Source organism: Pinus tabuliformis, chromosome 1_1, assembly GCF_031772625.1.
Source record: "Pinus tabuliformis cultivar Carrire ecotype Pingquan chromosome 1_1, CPIR1, whole genome shotgun sequence".
NCBI classification, from domain to species: domain Eukaryota; kingdom Viridiplantae; phylum Streptophyta; class Pinopsida; order Pinales; family Pinaceae; genus Pinus; species Pinus tabuliformis.
The window spans coordinates 906,248,907-906,264,060 of NC_142297.1; the positions used below are offsets into that span (position 1 = coordinate 906,248,907).

Genomic DNA, 15,154 nt, shown 5'->3' on the forward strand with positions numbered 1-15,154 from the left:
ACCGAAAACAAAAGAGAAGAAACGCAAAAAAAATGTTTTTCTTTTTCCTTTTAAAGATTTAAAGAACCAAAAGGTTTAGAAATGGAAAACAAACAAAAAATTGAAGACTAGAGACATGAAAAAGACTCAAATCCAACTAGTCATTGACAACCACAAAGATAAAATACTTGAGCAAGATAAGAGACTTAATCACTTCAAATGATTTGGCCAGGTCGATACAAAATACTCTAAAAATTAGAAAGATTCTAGAGATCTGAAATCTCTCATTCATCCAAGAATCACTAGCCCTTTTCGAAAACAAGGAAGAGAAAGTAAAAAAGAAGGCAACTCTTACGTTACAATAGAAGCAAATAAAGGATTATGTTATCAACCAACAACAAGACCTTGTCTAGAAGCACAAAATATAGAAACACTTCACCAAGAATATCTAGAACCCAACTTTAAACACAAAATGATTCAAATACTACAAACCCTAGGTTGACATAAGAATTTCTCAAGCAAGATGAAATACACCAACAACAACAGAAATCAAGGTGATTCTAGGCCTCATAAACATCAATAAATCATAAAGAAACTTTCTCAAGACCATAGCAAAAGAAAGAAATGATTTTTTTTTTAGACATGTACGCGATTGTTTAAATACAGTCATGTGTGTATATGAGACCGTGTCTGAAGAAACACACATATACATAGGCTTCTTTGGAACAAATTGTGTATATACGCTACTGTTTATAAGAAAAAACACGTATAAATGGAAAATTAAGGAAAAAATAAAAAGAAATCCTAGACCTAAAATATCAGGCTCATTGATCAAATTACTTCAAACTTAAGAAGGCTGGTAAAAACAAAGAAACAAAAAACTAAACCTAGATCAAAGAAAAACAACCCTTATAGGAAATACTTGATGGTATTCCGCAATGGATTCGCCAATTCTGTTGGGGGGAAAAGATCCCTAAGGAAAGGGTTGAAATCCTCAACAAAGCAGGATAAGATAATCAACAAAAAGCACTCAGACAAGCATGCCAAAAATATGAATTACCAAACAGGGATTTGGAAACATACCCGAAGGTCCTACATTTGAATATGTTCGTATGGGGTCCAAACCCTTAGCTTCCTCCAAGGTGTGAAAGATTTAAAATCAATCACAGAATCATATACATAATAGATAATTGAATGGGCATCCATAGTAATATGTTAGATCACCATATATAGACATATAAACCATCATTCTTAAGATGAAAACATATATTAGCAACAAGACATGAGCTTATTTATTGATTAACAGTACTAAGTACATGATAGATACAAGCTGATCCAGGCTAAAGGCATCGACAAAGCCTTCCCCCAGATCCGTCTAGCCCAAGCCATGAAGGCGACCTATCTAATAGGTGAAAGTAGATGCTAGATAAGGATGTTGAACATCTATCCAAAGGAAACCAGGGTTTCCTTGAGACTGGGAGTGTAGGAGGCACAGGAAAACAAGACTTGATCTGGGAGAAATCGAGTATAATGTCGATTTCATTCTTCTTGTATAAATTAGGCCTACCTAAGGAATGTATATATACCTCCTCAAATTGGTTATTTTAGTTACACCACAGGCTCCTGGAGGTGGGATTTTGGTAAAACTCATAAACCTCACCTGAAAAATAGAATTTTATTTTATTTCTTCATATTTTAAAATGTGTAAGTAGGTATAATGGTATGGTAGCCACATATGTATGCAATTTAGTATTGGAAGAGCCATATATGTAATTTGAGATACTGTTTTTTAATATAAATTCAAGTCTGCATAGGGAAAGGGACTGCCCAGGGCGATAAAAGAGCATCAGGGCTACAGGAGTGTTGAATGATGCTATAACACTTCATCAAAATCATGATATTTCCTCTTATATTTTTGCGATAATTCCTTCATCTTATTAATCTTTCCTACGATTCTATTTATTTCTTCTGATGCACTAACAATTTTTTCTTCAAGAATGATTTCACCATCAATATCTTCTTCCTAAATCTGTTTTCTCTTTTTTTTTTGTCTTTACCTTACTTATCAACAATCTGAGCATTCACAACTATGAATTGCAATTCTTATTTCTCAACATCAGATGCATATCTATCACTCTCTTTTCAAGAGCTAATATATTCTCTAAAGTAAAAAAAATATTCTTGGAATATCATCCCTTTTTGTTCCTATGAGGCTTGTATCTATTTTTATATTCTTCTTCAACATCATTGTATTTTGGTTTTGCATATGGAAATTTAGGAGAAAAATGACATATTCTACCACAATTAAAAAATTTATATGATATCTTACCTTTTCATTTGTCAGATAATCTCTTCAACTTTCTCACAAATAGAGCTTCTTTTGCATCTAATTTATAATTGGAATAATTACAAACTTTGTGTCTTTTTATCTTCTTTGATACTTTAAAGTGTGCTTCCTTGAATAATAACTTCTCTTTTCTTATCCTCATTTCATATGCAGTGAGGATTCCATGTAGTTCATTCATCTTCAGACTTTGCAAATGTTTCATTTTTTCAATATATGATTCCTCTACATCAAACATTAAAGGGAGAGATCTCACCACCTTCTATATAATCATTGATTCCTTAAATTCTTCACTAAATCCTATGATAGTATTGGCAATCTCATCTACATGAAGGAAGAAGATTGCAATATTTTCTTCATCATTCATCTTCAAACTCTCAAACTATATTCTATGAGTTTGAAGCTTTGCCCTCTTTACATTTTCATTGGGTGAATCCATGAAGTTTGTTTGAATTTTTTGGCAAGCATGGGGGCTTTGGGATGAAGAAACGTAACTCGATCGAGCACTTTTTAAGCACTCAATTGAGAAATATTTTAGCCCTTGATGGAGCTATTTGAGAGCTTAAATATTGCTCAAGCAAGCAATAAAACAAACCCTTGATTTAGCTCTTATGTAACTCGAGGTTATCTAGGTGCTCAATGAAGCTAGTGGCTCGATTTAGCAATGTTTTCAAAAATCCTTCCAATAGAACTTGGGTGCAGTATATTTAAAAAAATGTTCAATCTATGGTCTACGCTAGCCATGTTTCACATACCATGAAGTTTGGAGCTCGACTCAGGAGCGAGAAGCTCGACCAAACAATCGAACAACTCGACTGCAGAGCCAAAATCTCAACCCAGCTACCGATAAGCCAAATGTATGGAGATTAAGGTAGGTTTCTACCATTTGATGCTTATTCCAATTTTTGTCTTGCAAATGAAGAAATAAATTAGCTTTGAACGAAAACCATCAAAAAAACCCCACCATACGAAAACAATAGAAAACCGCCATGAAAACCAATAAAATCATAGAAAACTAATGAAATTCACCAATCAAAATTTGTGAACTTAAAAGATAGCAGAAAAAATGTTAAAATATGATTGGAAATTTGTTGAATTTTTTAGTTTGTGGGATGTTAAAAACGATTGGAATTTTGTATTTTTTTTTGGTTTGTGAGAGAGTTCTCTAGATTGATTTTGACATTTATGAATGCTTCAACTTGCTTTGTATTAGTTGGTTTGAATAAATATATATATCTATATATATATATATATATATATATATATATATATATATATATACACTTTTACTTTTTAAGGAAAGGTGATTTTTTCACAATTTAAAATAATGTGAAGTAAATAGTTATTATGATTTCTAATTACTTTTAGTAACTTATATAAAGGGAATGTTTGGATTTAAGGTGATTTTTGACTTATATTTATATTTTTATGTTAAAAGTTTTTAACAATAATGAGCATATGAAAATTTAATTTAATTTTTATATAATTTCATTGAGTCAAAATTTTTAGATAACATATTTTAATAATACATTACAACATCTCTTCCATACTTGGCTAGAGAGCACAATAAACTTATTTACAAATAAAAATTCCAAACTAAAAGCCAATATTCATGACCTTTATAAGTGATTACTGAACTAATCCAAAATACTTGGGGACGAGAAAATTTATAGATTCAATAATACAAGAAGGATGTCAAAGATGAACATATTTCCATTTGTACATATTTCACTCTTAATACTAGCAATTTCCCCTAATGGTGCAAAGATACACTGAAGGAATTGAACATGCCTATGATGTTACTACAAAAATGTTACATCAAAGGAAATATAACACCCTAAAGGGTGGAGGATGGACATGAGGAAATGTGTTCAAGATTGCAACAGTCTCACACTTGTGTCGATGCCTGTCTGATAGATGTTTCTCGAACCACTTGGCTAAATCATTTTTTTCCAATTATACCACTATGCCAAAATCTTATAAACATATTATATCCAAGTTATAACATGGAGGATAATGAGGAGAAATATTACCATAGTTCCTCATGGGCATTGGCATACAAAAATTGTTAATGCATAGAGGAAATGACTAAAGATAGTGTGTGTTGATAATGGATTAAATAAAGAGCATCTTTCACTCGAGTTACCTTCAGGTTCCAGGATATTCTCTAATCAACCTAAATAAGGGGGTTTGTTTTATAATTTTAGCTATCTCCTTTTAAAAAATTCAAATTAATTTAGAGCAATTTTCCGAGAGCCATTAATTCCAGTTTTAAATTTAAATTTAAATTTTATGTTGAAAAGATTGTTGGAATTGCAAATTTATGTGGTGTAATTTTCACAATCCAAGTTTCCAAGTAAACTTTCAAGGCTTTGTATCCATTTATGCATTCAAAAATACAGTTTTGTCGCAATTCCTCATTCATTAAACGACTTCTGACATCATCAAACTTTAGGGTGCCTGCAGGTGCTAAAGTGCTCATAGCTACAATTAAATTTTCCCAACTGTCTGGCATAGAACACATTAACAAGATAACTCTAATTTCATCATCTAAAATTATTTTAACAGAGACAAGTTGACTAGTAATAATATTGAATTCGTTCAAGTGCTCAACAACTGAAGCACCCTCCTCCATCTTGAGATTATAAAGCGTATTTATCAAGAACACTTTTTTTGATGTTGTGTTCTTCTCATATAGATCATGGAGCTTCTTCCATAATACTTTTATCATCTTTTCTATGGACGCATTGAAATACACATTATTTGCTAGATATTGACGGATTGTTGCAATCGCCTTTTTATCTAGCTTATTCCATTATTCATCCATTATCGATGAGGTTTTCTTTTCTATACCCTGAATCAGAAAATATAGATATTTTAAAATCAGTGTATCCTCTATCTATGATTTCCATAGGGAAAAATTAATCCCGCTAAACTTTTCCATTTTAGTTAACGTTGTCTCCATTTTCAATAAAATTCACATCCACAAAAAAAAATCAAAAATCCACTTACAAAATACAACCTTAATTATTGCACCTTACCCACTTAAAAATAAAAAATAAAAATAAAAAATCCCTTTTTAATAATTTTTTTTATCACATAACAATCATCACCTTTTTTTTTACATATTAAACTATATTTTTATTTAAAAAGGACATCACATGCAACTTAAAAAAAAATTGTGGGCCCTACAATAATAATAATTAAATAAATAAAAACTTCACACATACGTTCAACCAATTCAACTCCTTTACACTGACGTTTCCAATGCCGACGAGGAGATCAAGAAGGAGATCAGAAGTCAGGTGGCGAAGGCGAGCAGAGAGTGAGGAGTCCTACAATTGTTGAACCACGAAATATATAAGATTCTGATAGAGCGACCTCAGGCAGAGAGGAAGACCTGCTGTCTGCCTATAAGTTGATTTTATTTCTCTAATTGCCATCAACAACTTGCGTGAAATACCTGAGACCTTTGCTATGGATTGCCATTAATTCCTGTTTGTCAGAATCATTAGTTGCCTCTGTAACAGAAGATCCAGAACCTAGTCTGAGAATGCCAATAAGCTTCTGGAAATACAATGGAGGGTTTTCTTTCTCAGCCTGTTTTGGTGATTTTTTGCCCAATTTCAAATGTGAAGCAATTTCCAAATTCTCTGGCTGGTTTAGATATAATGCCCATTTTTTGTTTCCGTTTCTATCATTTTATCATTTTAACACAGAATGGTGATGGGCTAAGAATTTTCATTCTAAGGCTCCTTTTTTGTTTCGATCTTATGCCTGTTTCCCATTTCGATCCTTTTATCACGGAATGTTGACGGTCCTAGAAAAAAATTTAGCAGCATTCCATAGGGAATTTTAACTTAATCCCTTTTTCTGAACTTCTTACGGGATACTTTTCCATTGAACACTTTTTTCAGTAACTTGTTTTAAGCGAAAAAATTTTGCATGCTTTGTAGTGGTGTATAACCTATTTCTATTTATATAGTTACTTGATTTGTAATGGTGTAACCTATTTCTACTTGTAGAGTCACTTGATTTATTTTTATTTGAGTATGTCTAGTTCAAGTCAAACCTATTAAACTAGTACTAATGGTCTATCATGGAAATCATATATGCAAGTTACGTTGATAAGTATGGAATTGTGAAATACTACTTTAAGAGCACAAATCACATCTTTGGATGTCACAAGTTGGTGATAGATCCAAGGAACTTGAAAATGTGGGTGGGTGCTTATAATTTATTGTGTTGGTGTTCAGGTGAGAAGGGGAGGAGGGATTGGTGTTTCCTATAGGTTAGTGACTACAAAGGTTATAAATTAGTGCTTATTTTGTACACAGAAATTTACAAAATAATTAGGAAGAAAAATCATATAAGTGCTTCTTACATAAATATTTGTGTTTCATGATTTATGTGCATCAAATGTTTTAAAAGATAAAAATAGTTAAAAATAATGAAATATTGATTCACCTCTCTTAGTATTTCCAACACCATGTAAGTATGTATGTAGCTATATATTATAAAAGTTTTAGTAAAATTAGAAATAAAAACATTTTTATAAAATATAAATAAAACCATTATGTTATATAAGTTAAAATAATGATGATTTATATGAGTAACTATTATATTTCAAAAAAAAATTATTTAAATGTAGTGAATAAACCTATAAAAAATTCCTACTTTTAATAATATCTATGTATATGTACATGTAATTTATGTTATTCCTATCATCTTAAAAATTTAAATTATGAAACATGTCAAAGGAAAATATCTATAGAGTTGTGTGTATTATGAATGTTTTAATAGAATGAGCAATACAAATATTTTTATATATAGATATTAAATTTATATGTGATATAAAAACTATTGTAAAAATCATGTGGAGATAACTAAGAAATGTTCTACATTTGTGTGAGTTATGAGATGTTGTTCTACAAGTCATTGTTTTTCAATGTGTGTGAGTGGTAGCTAAGTCAGAGTTCTTATCATCCAGATTGTCATGTCTATTGAGTGTATTGATCCCATGACTATATAATGGAACACATTGTTATGTATTTGGAATGAGAATGACAAGCTTGAATTGATATAAGTCTTATTTCATCAATTCTTTGCGATCCTTATTAGTTTAAGTAAATCATCATACATTTATTTAACAATATTGAATTTGATGACAAATTTAATTATAGAAACAATTTTTAATGAAAATTTAAATATTTTTGCCCACAGGGTGTAGAGGAGATTGTGATAGGGTGATCTATTAAAACACTTCTTGGTGTAAAGGTCACTGGTTTGAAACTCATCAAGTCATACTGTCATTTCAAGACTCACACATTTACACATTTATAGTGAAACTTCGAAAACTACAAATTAAATTTAAAATTACCTCTCTTACAAAATTGAGTGTACTTTCGAATGAATGAAAGAGAATTAATTTTAAAATTAACTCTCATCCAAAATTGAACATACTCTCGAATGAAAGGCAATTCAAGCCTGTTGATGTGACCCCATTACAAGTTAAGTGTGGCACTTATTTCAAGTCAATTAATTTTAAAATTAACTCTCATCCAAAATTGAACACACTCTTGAATGAAAGGGAATTCGAGTATGTTGGTGTAGCCCTGTTACAAGTTAAGTGTGTCACTTATTTCAAGTTTGTTGGCGTGTGTCAGTTATTTCAAGACTTACATTATCTAACAAACCAAAAGAGTCCATAAGTAACACATTTACACATTTTATAGTGAAATTTCAAAAACCACAAATTAAATTTAAAATTACTTCTCTTACAAAATTGAACATACTCTCGAACGAAAGGGAATTCAAGTATGTTGGTGTTGCCCTGTTACAAGTTAAGTGTGCCACTTATTTCAGGTTTGTTAGCGTGCATCAATTATTTCAAGACTTACATTATCTAACAAACCAAAAAAGTCCATAAATAACACATTTACACATTTTATAGTGAAACTTCAAAAACTACAAATTAAATTTAAAATTACTTCTCTTACAAAATTGAATATACTCTCAAATGAAAGGAAATTAATTTTAAAATTACCTCTCACATGAAAGGAAATTAATTTTAAAATTACTCTCATCTAAAATTGAACATACTCTCGAATGAAAGGCACTTAAAGTCTACAAAACTTCTTGTGTAGAATTTGAACAAACTTTGTTATGAGTGTTTTTCAAATGACCGTCCATTGAACTTTATACAACTAAATTTTTATCCGGGGGAAAATCCTCATAAATTATTTTTAAAATGTTTCATCCTTTTCAAAACATTTTAAAGTGTCTTAATTGGAAAAATTTAATTGTGTTAACCATACTTCCAAATTAAATAATGAAAATCGTGTTACCTCAACACTACATTTTTTGAAAACGTGATATGCAATGTGTCTGTATGATTCAAATTTGTTTGGAAGAAACATATTTTTACCACGAGGCAAATCTAGTCTTTTGATTAAATATTTTTTAAATAACTTATTAAGGAATTTTTATTTTTAGATAATTCCATGAAAATTTTAAATTTCATATAAAAAAAATATTAAAAGTTTTGAAATGAAACTCTTCACTTAAATTTAAATAATTATATTTTTTAATAAAATAATAAAAAACACATTTGTCTTTACTTTGTCACTCATTACAAAGAAACACTCTATACATATCCAAACAAAAAAAACTCTATATTATTCAAATGTGGTTGAAACAGAATTCTTTGCAGTTTCCAATTTGTTGAACGAAACATGTTTTAAATTTGAAAGATGAAAATCTCTTCGAAAGACTTTTAATGCTGAGGATTTCTCCCTTGCATTCTCTATTGTTTCTAATGAGGTAAAGGCTAATCATGATAGAAGTATGGACTTTGCATGTATTTTTTCTTGTAAAATCTCATATATCTCATATTTAGGTTGAACATATTTTACCCTCTTTGCATTCGATCCACTTGTGTGATGCATCTCCTACTTCATGTGAATGTTAAATTTATGAGGTTACAGATATGTGTTGCTTGAGTATGCAAATTAATATGAATCAATGAGGGATTCTTGATTGTTCAAAGATTGAATCTTTTGCATAGATTCAAAGGGCTTCTTTTCTGACTGAATTGTTTGTCTAACCTCAATCACCTAAAGCTATACATCGCAACATTAGATTTTATGAGGAAAATTTTCGTGAGTAGTTAAGAAAAACTAGTAAGCTATTTCTTAAGAAAAACTAATCCAAGTTAAATATGTGAGCTTAGAATTTCTTCCCATACAACTATATATTTAAGAAAAACATAATGAGAACAATCCTTACATCAAATCAAAGTTACATCGTGATGACAAAGATTGAATTTTCTTGAATCAATATGAATATTCTAGACCTATAGCACTTATTTATTTCAGCAAAATAACATACCAGGCAACAAGAACGTAGTAATAAATGCAACACCAAATTGAATTTTATTTGAGACTTCAGGACACAATGCAATTCAAATTGCCTTCTCATCTTAGTCAAGGGAGAATGACGCAATGTATGCAAATTGGATAAACAAATGAAGTATCAGAGGATTCCCTTATTGGAGTATTTAATCATTATCACTTCTATAACATGTGACTTCTGCTATCCGTAAATGCATATGTAAGCCTTCTTTGAATCCTGCTCAACCCTCTCTCTGGCATACCTATACACCCTATAAATTTCAGTCTTTCCTGTATTCTTGGCAGCCACTGCTACAAGATTTCTCCACGCCTGGGCGATATTTTGACATAACAGTAAATAATGAGGATCCCAAAGACATGTTCCACCAATTGCTTCTCTCAAATCCACTAATATTCCTCTCCAAGTTTTACCCGTGTCATCCTCATATCCTCTAGGATTCTCTCTCTCGGATTCCCTCATCATGTCCACAAGAAACATGAGGTAATAGAGTGTGAACACACATCTTATACGCCATCGAAACTCTTGACCATAAACATTAATATCCTCACAAAACAATTCGACATTGGTAGACAGGACACTCATGGGTTTGAAATTGATGGGCTTTTTGCCAGGCCATGACTCAAAGCTAGGGTCACATGGAAAAAGAGGATGCGCCACAACTATCCTAGATGAAGAGGCCTTGCAAATAGTTGATATGAATATTTCTGAACATAATTTCCAACCTGCATTGGTAGCTATAGTACATCTCTCGAATTGGCATTGATCATAGTGGTAGTCAAATCCCCATTCCTAGCTCTTTTGGTAAAATTCAGGGGACTGCAACATCAAAGTATGGGATGGTGATCTATTCTCCAGGGTTTATGTCTCTGGTGGAATGGATCCTTATAATATCGCTACCCACATTGATTCTCGATGCATTGGGAGAACATGAATGGTTTATGAAGGAGGGAAATATATAAACGCCAAATAAAATCATTTGTTTCTTATAACCGCTCATTGCCTTTGATGACTGCACCAATTCTTCCATGACAACTGGTGAACGATTGTCAAATGCTATGTGTTTTAAGATATTTGAGATTTGAATGTTGGATAATTTCTCACATATTTCATGAACATTCACCTTCACAACTTCCCACTTTGAGTTGTGTGAAGTTGTTTCCAGAGTGTAACAGGTCCCACCTACAGATGCCTCCTAGATGAAATCTGACATATTTGGGAATCTAGGTTTGAAGTTTTCTTGATCATGAGAAAAAAAAATGTTGAAAGGTCTGAAACCCTATTGCACTGAGGGCACATTCCACATTTTGAATCAAATCACTTTCCCATGTATCATACATGATAGAAGAATAATTGATTTAAAATTCATTGCTAGTTAATGTTGTGCTAGTATCATTTCCAGATATAAAATTTTCTTTTCTTTGATTTTCTTATCGATAAAGAGTTTATCCATGAGCATGTGATTTTCAATTCATCTAACTTGGTGAAATTTAGTGTTTTGCATGAACTTAGAAGCATGAATTTAAATGGCTAAACAACAACATATAAAAACACAAAAAGCACAAATAACAGAGCTCAATACACAAATTTTTGTTCAAGGCATTCACCCCTCCTGAGCTACATCTCCTTGGTCCAGCTTCATAGTGTGGGCCTTTGTATTAGCTTCAATAGTACTAAAATTGTTGTTACATGCATCCAATGCTATTGTAACATGTTCCAATGAGTTTAAAACATTCAAATCTATCAGAAATGACCATTCGTTTACTCAATTTGGTTAACAGCTGCTCTGGGAATGGCCTCCAACACTTGGTGGCCCTAGGCTTCAAAAATATTCAAGTGACAAAAAACACTTGCAGATGACCTCTTCTGCCTCTGAAACCTGCTGCAATGAGTTCCTAGCATGCCAATTAGCCAAAAATGACTATTCATTTTCGAAATTTGGCCAGAATTGAGTAAGTTATGGCTCAAACAGTTTTTCCTACAAAACCTTCACTAAATCTAGAGAGACTCCAGTTAAGTCCGCCAATTTTGGTGGCAGTTCTGGATTTGGTGGCTCCTCCAAAATCTCTGCCAACTTAATCAAGCAGTTAAATAAAGCTTAATTATGGATTAATTAACTTAAACTCGATTAGTGCGCTAAGCATTATCCATTCGTTGGCCCTAGCTCTTGGTTCTAGCACGTGGTCACATGGAGTAGGGGCTAGCCCATAGGGCTGGCTCCCACCACCCTGCCATCAAACTTAAACTGTGCATTTAAATATATGAACATTGCAATAATTTTTAAGTTATGTAGTCATGGCCCAATGGTGGGCAGTGATAATGGTGTGGGGGAGGTCATGGGTTCAGTATCTACCTTTGTTTGTCTATCATACACATTTTGCTGCTCATTCTCAAATTCGAATTTTCCGCTGCTGATTTTGAATTTGAATTAAATTAAATTAAATTAAATTAAATATATAAAATATATATAATATTACTCATTTTCAAATTCGAATTTGCTGCCACCGATTGTGGATTTGAATTAAATTAAATTTAATATATTTAATCTATAAAATATATATAATATTTATAATATAATATATAGTTTTTTCCGGGGAAAATAGAGTTCATAATTTCTATTAAGAGGTATAATAGAGATTACATGCTGTAGATGCCAAAGGCATATGCTAATAAAGTGGTATTACCACCATTCAGTAGTTCCATAAGATCTGTCCCATATGTGTCACTGTGGATACGATGGGGCTGTATCCATTTACACAAAGTTTTCAGATATACATGTTGTTCTGAAATATGCAAAAAGTAAAAGAGGTATGTCCTCTGTTCGAAAAAAAACATAATATGTCTGTAAAGAGTCAGTCCAATATATACAGAGCATGGGCTAGAAAAATCAAAATTTCAAAATTTCAGTTGGGGAGGATTCCCCCTTGTAACAGTCCATCTATGTACGGTCGATGGTAGAAGACGTGCATCCCTTCTGGACTGTGTTCCTCGATCATCCAATCGCCTAGAGGCCGAGCCGCCGCTTCTTTCGAGAGCCGGTCAGCAGTTGTATTTCTTTCCCTGTAGATATGTGAAACAGTGATCTGGTCAAAAAATGTTTTGAAAAAAACAATTTCTTCCAAGATATGTCTCAAAGAGTATGTGTGACAATAGGAAATATTGTTTGCCCAATCAATTACAATCTTAGAATCACCAAATATTTGTATTTGTCTGCAATTTTTAGAAAGAGCGAAATAGAGAAGATGTCTCAATGTGATGAGTTCGGCATGATTGTTGGTCCCCAGACCAAGACCCAGTTTCAGATGAAAATAATGAGATTCTGTAATGTGGAAAAGGATACCCCCACCGCACCCTTGTGCAGATGCGGCACCATCAAAGTATGCCCACGGCATGTTTCTGTTGATAATTTCGGAGGTGATCTGCCTGGGGGTATTAGCTTTGATGTCAAAAGGGATTTCAGTGAAGGCCGAACAAATGGATGGCGGAAGGTGCTGCCAGTTCTCCCTGCCTGCCGCAAAGATTATATCATTACGCTTATACCAGATATACATGGCCACAACCAAAGGCAGATTCCTTGCTTTCTCCGAGGACACAGCTGACCACCAGAGATCCCAGGCCGAAGAGATGTCATCTGCGTGCCAGTCGGTTGTGATGTTAAGAATAAGTTTGACCTGCTGCCAGATTTCCCTGGTGATTTCGCAAGAGAGAAATAAATGGTAAGTAGATTCCTCCGCCTTGTTGCAGAGGACACACCAGGTAGGGCCAGCGAATGAACGCCTTTTTATATTTTCCCCCGTTGGTAATTTATTCGCCAGTATGTTCCACATTAAGAGCCTGGCTCTGGGCTGAGCTTGAAGCTGCCAAATATTCGACCACCAACTTTTTATCAAGTCAGGCTTCTTGTCCTCGATGAGTTTTAAGTATCCCGACTTAGGAGAATATAAACCTGATTTTGCAGGTGCCCATATAAGTTCATCATCATGCTCATGTAACTTAATATGAGATTCAGAGAGAGCCTGTAAGTATCGCTGCCATAATTCCGCCCATTCATCTGTTAATTGCCACTGATGGTCCGATCTCCAAGCTTGAGAGAAGATAGTTGATCGGATGGGGTCTCCGACCTGATCTAAGTATTTGATACCCATATAATTAAGATGATGGATCATGTCTGCCGGAAGGAGGTGAGCGTTTCCAGACCCAGGCCATGGGTCCAGCCCAATTCGAACCTGGGTACCATTTCCAATCTTCCAGAGCAGGTTTTCCTTGATGAGGGGCAGAGCTTTTAGGGTGGCTTTCCAGATGGCCGACACACCTTGAAGTTGCCAAGAAGGTCTACGAATCCAGTCAAGGATGTTTGTGGGCCAAATGTATTTTTTGTGTATGACTTCTGCCCATAAGCTATCCATCTTGAGAAGAGACCATCCCTGCTTTGCTGTTAGGGCGAGTGCAAAATCGGGAAGGGATTTAAGTCCCCATCCTCCCCAGTGCTTGGGCATGGATACCAGCGACCATTTAGTCCAAGCAAAGATCTTACCCTTTTTATTCCCATTCCACAGGAACCTGCTACAAATCTGTTGAATTTTCTGTAAAATGCCTTTCGGAACCCAGGTAAGGGACATCCAATATACCGGTGTGGCCTCAAGAACAGATTTGATCAGCTGTAATCTGCCCGCTTTTGAAAGTAGGCGGTGGTGCCAACAAGTTATCCTCTTTTCTATTTTGTTGATGAGCCACCCCCAGTGTCCAGAATTGTATCCATCCGGCCTTAATCTGAATCCCAAGTATTTGATACCATCCAGAAGATTGTTTTCCTGGAAGGGAAAGAACTGAACAGCCAATAGAGATTCTTGTTGAGTGCATCTTGTCACTGATCTGGTAGATATGTCCCTGCTTATTTCCATACCCGTGGCTTTGCAGAAGAGTTGAAGGATCTGGTTAAGGGCCGTGCTATCTCTAACGCTGCCATTAAGGAATATGAGAATATCATCCACGAACAATAGGTGTGTGATGGAGAGCTGTTCGGTAATTTTGAGGCCGCTTATCTCCCCATTCCTTTTGGCATCCGCAATAAGCCTGCTCAACCCTTCCATTACAATGAGAAAGAGTAGTGGAGAGAGAGGGCATCCTTGCCTGATGCCCTTGTTAATGTAAAATCGATCTGATGCTGCTCCATTGATGAGAATGGCAAACGAGACAGATGTAACACATCCCATGATCTAGTTAATGAAAGGCAGGGGGAAGCCCAGGTGTATAAGTGTCATCTTAAGATAAAGCCAATTCACCTTGTCGAAAGCCTTAGTAAGATCATTTTTTAAAGATACACTTTTCAGATTCTTCAGCTTGATGGAATGTAGGGTTTCCTGGGCAGTACCAATAGCCTCATAAATATGGCGATTTCGAAGGAAAGCAAATTGTTCAGCA

General features: G+C 33.9%; 1 protein-coding gene across 1 annotated transcript in view; it reads right to left on the reverse strand.

Moving 5' to 3' along the window:
- LOC149217340 (uncharacterized) overlaps positions 1-14,946 on the reverse strand; it is a 34,463-nt gene extending 19,517 nt beyond the window's left edge. The window contains exons 1-3 of the mRNA XM_089390189.1: positions 13,074-14,946; positions 5,774-5,844; positions 5,554-5,658 (exon numbers count right to left, since the gene is read on the reverse strand). Coding sequence (XP_089246315.1) covers positions 5,554-5,658; positions 5,774-5,844; positions 13,074-14,946 — 2,049 coding nt within the window. The remainder of the gene's footprint in view (positions 1-5,553; positions 5,659-5,773; positions 5,845-13,073) is intronic.
- Positions 14,947-15,154: the final 208 nt, after the last annotated feature.